General features: G+C 35.3%; 1 protein-coding gene across 1 annotated transcript; it reads right to left on the bottom strand.

The window, feature by feature from the left end:
- Positions 1-8300: 8300 nt before the first annotated feature.
- BEX1 (brain expressed X-linked 1) lies at positions 8301-8695 on the bottom strand. The gene has a single exon (XM_012813180.1). The coding sequence runs from the start codon at positions 8688-8690 to the stop codon at positions 8301-8303; it is 390 nt and encodes a 129-aa protein (XP_012668634.1). The 5' UTR covers positions 8691-8695.
- Between the last annotated feature and the right edge of the window lie 481 nt (positions 8696-9176).

The raw sequence follows: 9176 nt of genomic DNA, 5'->3' as shown, positions 1-9176 counted from the left end.
ATTGTATAAACAACTAGGTAAGGTTTCATAACCCTACAGGCCTAACACTTACAGAAAATTTCTACCAGTTGCTGAAGAATACATGTTCTTTTCATCAGCACATGGAACATTCTCCAGAATAGACCATATCTTAGATCACAAAACAAGTCTTAACAAATTCAAAAAAAGTAGAAATCATATCAAATATCTTTTCTGACCACAATGTAATAAAACTGGAAGTCAATAGCAAGAGAAACTGCAAAAATTTCATAAACACATGGAAAATAAACGACATGCTCCTGAATCACTAAAGGGTCAATAAAGAAATTAAGAAGGGGTGGCACCTGTGGCTTAAAGGAGTAGGGCGCCAGCCCCATATACCAGAGATGGCAGGTTCAAACCTGGCTCTGGCCAAAAACTGCAAAAAAAAAAAAAAAAAAAAAAAAAAAAAAAAAAAAAAAAAAAAAAAAAAAAAAAAAAAAAGAAAAAGAAAAGAAATTAAGATGTAAATTTAAAATTTCTTGAAGCAAATTAACATGTAAATAAAACATATCAAAATCATTGGGATACAGAGAAAGCAGTACTAGTAACTAGGGAAATAACTAGTAATAAACATATATCAAAAAGTATAAAGATTTCAAAAAAGCTACCTAACAACTCACCTCAAAGAACTAAAAAAGCATAAACAAACAAAACCAAAAGTTAGTAGAAGGAAAGAAATAATAAGTTAAGAGCAGAAATAATTGAAATTGAGATTACAAATAATAGAGAAGATCAATGACATGAAAACTGGGCTTTTAAAAAAATAAACAAAATTGGCAAACCTAGATAGAGTGATGAAGACAAAGAGATAATACCCGAATAAATCAGAAATAAAAAGGATACATAACATGTGAGAAATGAAAATAATCAGAAACTATTATGAAAAACTATGCAAAAATTTAGAAAAAGTAGATGAAATTGATAAATTTCTGAACACTAACAACATACCAAGTTTGAAACATGAAGAAACCAAAAAACCTCAATGAACTTGTAATAAGGCTGGGCACCTGTAGCTCAGTGGCTAGGGCACCAGCCACATACACTGGATCTGGCAGGTTCAAATCCAGCGTGGGCCTGCCAAACAACAATGACAACTACAACCAAAAAATAGCCAGGCATTGGGTGGTGCCTGTAATCCCAGCTACTTGGGAGGCTGAGGCAAAAGACTCACTTAAGCCCAAGAGATTGAGGTTGCTGTGAGTGGTGACATCACAGCACTCTACCAAGGGTGACATAGTGAGACTCTGTCTCAAAAAAAAGAAAAATTCGTAACAAGTAATGAGATCAAAGCTGTAATAAAAAGTTTCCCATAAAAGAAAAGCTCAGGAACTGACGGCTTTACTGCTTAATGCTACGAAACATTTAAAAAAGAACTAATAACAATTATTTCCAAACAATTGCCTAAAGGAGAGACTATTCGTCCAAACTCATTTTATAAGGCCAGCATTACCATGATACCAAAACCAGATAAGGACACAACAAAAAAGAAAAATAAAGGTCAGTATCCCTGATGAACATAGATGCAAAATCCTCATCCAAATACTAGCAAACCAAATTTAACAATCCATTAAAAGGATTATACACCATAATTGAATGGGATTCATCCCAAGGATGCAAGGATGTTCCAACATACACAAATCAATAAACACGATACAACACATTTACAGAACAAAGAGCAAAAAACATGATTATTTCAATATATTCCAGAAAAAGCACTTGATAAAATTCAGCATCCATTTATGGTAAAACAAACAAACAAAAAAAAACTCATCAAACTGGGGATAGAAGAAGCATACCTTAAGGTAATAAAGACCATAAATGACCAACCCACAGATAACATCATTCTTAATGTGGAAAATTCGAAAGTCATATCTCCAAGATACAAAACAAGACAAGGATGCTCACTTTCACTACTTTTATTCAACACAGTACTAAAAATCCTAGACAGAGAAATTAAGCAAAAGACATCCAAAAATTGTAAAGGAAGAAGTCACATTATCCTTGTTTACAGATGACATGATCTTATATTATACATAGAAAAATCCAAAGACTTCACTAAAAAACCTCTTAGAACTTATAAATAAATTCACCAAAGTTGCAAGATACAAAATCAACATACAAAAATCATTGACATTTCTGTACAACAACAGTGAACAATCTGAAAAGAAATTAAGAAAAACATGCCATTTACATTAGCTACAAAGAATTTCAAGTACCAAACAATCAACTCAACCAAAGAAGTGAAAGATCTGTACAAGGAAAATTACAAAACACTGATGAAAGAAATTGAAAAGGACATAAAATTTTGAAAAGATATTCCATAGTCTGGATTAGAAGAATCAATATTGTTGAAACAACAATACTACCTAAGGCAATTTACAGATTCCATGCAATTTCTATCAAAATGCCAATGGCATTCTCCACAGAAAAAGAAAAATGTATTCTAAAATTTATTTAGACCCTGAATAGCCAGTATAATGCTGAGCAAAAAGAACAAAGTTAGAGACATCACACTAACTGACTTTAAAATGTACTGCAAAACTATAGTAACCAAATCAGAATGGTAATTTTATTAAAATATACACATCAATCAATGGAGTAGAACAGAGAACCTAGATATAAACTTACATACTATATAGCCAGTTTATTTTCAACAAAGGTGCCAAGAACATACAATAGAAAAAGGATAATATTTTCAATAAATAGTGCTGGGAAACCTGAAAATTCATATATACAGCAATGAAACTAGACCCCTGTCTCTCACCATACACAAAAATCAAATTGAAATAGATTAAAGACATATCTAAGACTTGAAACTATGAAAACTACTAGAAAGAAATATTGAGATAACACTCCAGGACAGCCATCTGGCAATGTTATCTTGGGTAAGACCTTAAAAAAAACAGACAACCAAAGCAAAAATAGACAAATAAGGTTTCATCAACTGAAAAAGCTCCTTCACAGAAAAGGAAACAATTAACAAAGTGGAATGGGAGAAAATACTTGCAAACTGTCCATCTGACAAAGGATTAACAACCAGAATACATAATGAGCTCAAACAACTTAATGGCAAAAATGATATGTAGTAGAACCTCTGGGAGTTGACCAGCCAAGGGACTGTAACAAACTGTCAACATATGGAGATACTCAGCATAAGGAACTAGGCCTACTATACTGATACATACATGTGGTGCATGTCCAATCTATGAAAATTAGGTCAACTTATCTGAGCCCCCCATTTCAAGTTTTTTACAAGGCTGCAACCAATGTTAGGAGGTGGTTAACTATGGAGCGGGGGTTCTACTATAATTCAATTAAAAATGGGCAAAAGTTCTGAGTAGACCTTTCTTAAAAGAGGACACACAAATTCCACAAATATATGAAAAAATGCTCAACATTACTATTCATCAGCAAAATGCTAGTCAAAACTACAATTAAATGTCATCTTACCCCAGTTAAAATGGCTTTTAACAAAAAGGCAGATGGCTCAGCGCCTGTGGCTCAAGTGGCTAAGGCGCCAGCCACATACACCTAAGATGGTGGGTTCGAATCCAGCCTGGGCCTGCCAAACAACAATGATGACTGCAACCAAAAAATAGCTGGGCCTTGTGGCGGGTGCCTGTGGTCCCAGCTACTTGGGAGGTAGAGGCAGGAGACTCGCTTGAGTCCAGGAGTTAGAGGTTGCTGTGAGCTATGATGCCACGGCACTCTACCCAGGGGGACAGCTTGAGGCTCTGTCTCAAAAAAAAAAAAAAAAAAAAAAAGGCAGGCAATATCAGATGCTGAAAAGGATGTAGAAAAAGGGGAAGGTAGAAATGTAAATTAGTAGAGCCATTATGGAGAACAGTATGGAGGTTTCTCAGAAAACTAAGAATTGAACTAGCATAGATATATAGTCCAGCAATTCCACTAGTGGGTATATACCCAAAAGAAAATAAATAAATATGTGGAAAAGATATCTGCCCTACCATGTTTATTACAGTGCTATTCACAATGGCAAAACTATAGAATCAACCTAAGCACCCATCAGCAGATAAATGGACAAAAAAGTGTTATTGGTATATTCATGCACATACATACAATGAAGTATCATTTACCCATAAAAAATAAAATCCTGTCATTTGTAGTGCTGCAGGAAGATGAGGTCCAATGGAGAGAAAGAACACCCAAACACCATTTTTAAAAGAGGAAAGGTTTTATTGCAGCCAGGGGAGCCACTGAAGACCAGAGTCTAAAAATGGCCATGCTCCCTGACTGGCTGAGTCTTCTCCTTTTTATCCCCAGTCAAAGTCCCAGCCCATGGGTACAATTATCTTTGGTCAGTTTGAGTCAAACAGGCTTAAGGCTTTTACAGAACCTTGGGTTTTTATAGAAGCAGAAGCAAGCATTAGTTTCCAGGTCCCAGGAAGTTAAGTTTCTATAAATTCCTAAGAGCTGAGTCACTATGGGGAGGACCTTGCTGGTGTGTCCTTGGGACTTACTTGAGAAGACCTCTGTTCTCTTAGACCTCACTTTTCCCAGGTATCCTCTCTCGGTAGTAACATGGATGGAGCTGGAGGTCATTGTAATAAGTGAAATAAGCCAAGCACAGAAAGACAAGTATCACATATTCTCACACATATGTGAACGTTAAACAAGTTAATCTTATGAAGATAGAGAATATATTGGTGGTTACCAGAGATCAAGAAGGGTAGTGGGGAGGGAGGAATGAAATGAAGTTGAATAATGAGTACAAATACAGAGTTTTGATAGAAGAAATAAGACATAGGGTTAGACAGGGTTAGACACAGGGTTAGAGGGAGGGGGTGTGGGCAAGAAAAAAAAAAGAAAGAAAATAGTGACTAATTCTTATATAAATTGTATTTAATTTTGACCAAAGTACATTACTTAAAGATGAATTCTTAAGTCAACATGTTAATATGTTGTTTATCATATTGTATCCTCATTTATAAGTGAAATATTTTTTGTAATTTCCCCTTTATAATAATATATTTTCTCCAATTTTAATATCAGATGTATCCAGATTAAGTAGAATGATTTTTAATATCTCTTTTTCTATTGTCTATAAGATTTGGCATTGTCTGTTTTTTATTTATAAATATTAGTTGTCTATTTTTTTGAGACTTTGCAAAAAACAAAATAATAATAAGAAGTTAACTGATCAAAGTATTCTATAATAGACATACTCCTATCTGACTATGGGAATGTTACTTTCTTTGCATTATTACTATTATTATTGCTTAATATTTCATTGCAGCAATCATCTGATTTCTTTTCTGAATGTATTTATCTTCATTCGTTCTTTATGAGGTTTTTGTTCTCAGTCCTTATTTTAAACATTGTTATTGTCATTAAATTTAGCCTTTTTAATTCTGTGAAGAACAAAAAAAAAAGACATATTTAAAGTGATGGATATCAAGTACACTATTTTGATCTTTACAAATTATATGAATATATTAAATTATCTCACGTACCCCCAAATTGTGTATATCTATTATGCATCAATAAAATTTCAAAATTAAAAACTTTAAAAATATATATTTTTTGAGACAGAGTTTCACTCTGGTGCCCTGTTTAGAGGGCCATGGCATCAGCCTCTCTCATAGCAACCACAAACTCCTGCGTTTAAGCAATTCTGCCTCAGCCTCCTAGCTAATTTTTCTATTTTTAGTAGAGACTGGGTCTTGCTTCTATTAAGGATGGTAAAAATATTTTTAAATGTAATTATTTACCAAGGCTTCTGGAAAAAAATCAGATATTAGCATTTTATATGACTATTTGGGTTTACTCCATTGTATACAGAATACCCTTTTCCTGACCCTGGCCCTACCCTAAATTTTCATTGCTTTAAACAAATTAGCTTTTCTCTTAGCAGTTGATAAACTTTCAGAGTCTGTGCCCACAGGCTTATGTTAGATCTGACATTTTTCTCTTTTTTTTAATTGTTGGGTATTCATTGAGGGTACAAGAAACCAGGTTACACTAATAGCATTTGTTAGGTAAAGTCCCTCTTACAATCGTGTCTCTGACATTATTTTTCAAACACACTCTTTTGTCAGCTTCCCAGAAGAAAGGTATATATTAGGTTTTTCCTGTTATTAGTAACGAGGCAAATAGTGTTGCTCAGGTACCTAATTTGTGTTACTTTATATAGCTTGGTGTTAAAGATTATGAGACCACTGGAATATGAACACTAAATGGACATAAAGTATTATCCAGTTTCATGTGTGATGATGGTGCTGTGGTTGTATATTAAAAGCATCATTATTTTTAGAGATATATGCTGTATTAGTTATCTATTGTCATGTGGCAAATTACCCCCAAATTTAAGCAGTTTAAAACAATACAGATTTATTTTCCTCAAACTTATGTGAGCCAGAAGTCTTGGTATGGCTTATCTGAGTCCTCCATCACAAGTCCTTTACAAGGCTACAATCAAAATGCTGGCCAGGGCCAGGGTTTTATCTGAAGACTAAGCTGGGAAAAGATTTGCTTCAAGAGTTATTGACTAAGGGCCTCAGTTACTCACTAGCTGTTGGTTAGAGATCACTCTTAGTTCCTTCCAACATGTGCCTTTCTAACAAGGCAGCTTGTTTCATCAAAGCCAGTAAAAGAGAGTGGGGGAAGGGAAGAAGGAAAAGAGAATCTACCAGCAAGATCAAAATCACAATCTTCTGTAATATTATTACAGAAGTGACATCCCATCACTTTTGCTTAAATTTAATAATTAGAAACAAGACTCAGTAACTGTGCCTACACTCTTATAGAAAGAGTAATCACACCAGGGGATGGATACCATATCCAAGGGTAACATGAAATACACATATCCGACTTCTGTCAATGGGAATTTTTATGTGCTTCCATTACATTTATAAGTACACTGAGAGTTCTGTAAATCCGCACCTGTTGTTGGGTTGTATATCTTTTTAGAATGTATCATCCACGTTCTTTAAGAAAAATGCAATTGAGTGCAAAATAATCACCCAATATCCTATAAGAGATAAAAAATTAAATTGTTATGCAGTAAATCTAAGTCTTTGTAATGATCTCATCCTTTACATTTTAATGTTTCTCTCAACTGATTTCAAATATTCACTTTTATGTTCTTCTAGTTATTATGGTTATTATTTAATAATTGAGACCATAACAAATGTGTGTGCATATATATATACACATATATACATACATATATATATATATATATGTATATACCAGTAGCCAGTTAGACATTAATGTGAACCAGAATTACCAGGGAAGCTTGCTGAAAATGAAAGTTCTGGAGCTCCAATGAGTAAATCTAGCTAGATCTACTATGAACTCACATTATGAGGAAATGCCCCCTCGCGATTTTCACACAGGTAGCATATTAGCATACTTTTAGGGATAGTAAGACATTGTCAAAAGAATCCAACATTCCTTTAGGAATTCCAAGTAATCTCTTCTAGAGAAGTGAAGTTACACATCCAAGATTATTTTTCTTATTTAAGGACTGAACTGAGACAAGAACTCAGAGCTTCTGACTCATTCTTTACTAATTTTATTTTTGTTAAGTGCCTACCTCTTATCAGACAGAAATTGCAGTATGAACAACAGACACTGTGGTCCTGAAGAAGACAGGAGGTATGCTCACATGGTAAGGGCCATCATTGGGCACTCTGCTAAATATCTGAAAGAAAAAATTGAGAACTGTGATCTTGCATAATATGTGGATGGGAGAAAAACAGGTAAATAGGTCACACGTTCATAATTTCATTTTACAGTCATCTGAAGCAAATTTTACCCCCAATTTATAAGAATTACTGGATTTATTTGCCTAGGTAAAATGTCCAAATTCAGTCACTAAATATTCATTTAGTGACCAGACTGCTTTCATAAGTTTATTGCTTCCATTTCTTCTCAAAATACAGAAAATATAGAAATACACATAAACTCATCTCACAAAAATGAGTCCTTGTATTAACCCTTTGTTATATTTAAGTTAAGTACTTTGTCTTCATGTAATAAATAGATTAATATAAATTTTTAAATAAAAAATACAGAGGTTGCCTTTTAAAACTGCTTTATTAACTTTACAATATATAATGAGCATCTTTCCATGCAATAGGTAGAATTCTTCTGGTAACAAAAATCTTACAGCCTGGGTAAACAAAAACCACAAAATTTAATCAGAAGTTGGTAGTAGAAGACTCACAAATAACATCAAAAGATTTACAACAAAGGTGCATCACTAACATGTGAGTTTAGGAAGTAGGTGTCTCCCTATTCAGGGAAAACAGGATTCAGGGCATAAGGCAAAATTCATCATGATGGTCATGGTGAGGGGGGTCAGTGCTAACTGCCTGGAGACTATGACTCAACTGCTTTTCCCTCAGCTTTTCCATCAACTGTCTCACCTCCTCCCCAATCCTTTCCATATTATCTTCTCTCATCCTTGCCTGTGGCTCTCCAAGCCTATGCATCATGTCCCATCTGTACTGCAAGATGGGCTGCCTAGCACGGAACCGCCTACGATTTCCTCTAGGCACACAGTATTCACCAGTTTCCAAAGGGAGGGCCAAGGGCTCCTCTCCTTTATTAGCAACTTGGTCCTTTTCTTCCTTTCCTTCATGTTTCTTTTGGGCATTTTCCATGCTGATATTTTTTACAGCTTGCTCTTCTTTGGATTCCATTACTCCTAGACAACAGGAGGAAAAAAAAAAAGGCTGAATTTTTGGCGAACGCTTGAGCACAAAGGACAGAGGATTTGCTAATTATTCATGCTTCAGTGTCCTGGATATCAACAGAGTTTTTGTTTTTGTTTTTTTAATTTCATTTTTCCCACCTGAGAGGTTTTGTGCGCCCTCTAGGGGACCGCAAGTTCGCACACACCCCCATCCCCGGCCTTTCCTTTCCCTACCCCTAAACCCACCATTTTCCCTACAGATCTATCACTAGACTTCTGCAGGCACCAAAATGGAGGACAGGGTATGGGAAAGTCGGGAAGGGTCCTCAGACTGGGTTCTGCACTGGCCCTCACCACTGTCCCCTGCACCAACCTGGGCCTTGCAGTCTTCTCCTCCTTCTGATTCTTGCAGAAAGGTGTGCCGCCTCGACACTCAGACCTGCAGACGACTGAGGTGAGGGAAGCAATGACTGTGGCAGCCGTGCACTCACGC

The sequence above is a fragment of the Otolemur garnettii genome, unplaced genomic scaffold, assembly GCF_000181295.1.
Source record: "Otolemur garnettii isolate 467f Iridium unplaced genomic scaffold, OtoGar3 scaffold00248, whole genome shotgun sequence".
Classification (NCBI taxonomy): Eukaryota; Metazoa; Chordata; class Mammalia; order Primates; family Galagidae; genus Otolemur; species Otolemur garnettii.
This window is presented reverse-complemented; position numbering and strand designations above follow the sequence as displayed.

Coding starts and splice junctions, on each gene's coding strand:
- BEX1 (XM_012813180.1), bottom strand. CDS start 8,690: ATGGAATCCAAAGAAGAGCAAGCTGTAAAAAATATCAGCATGGAAAAT.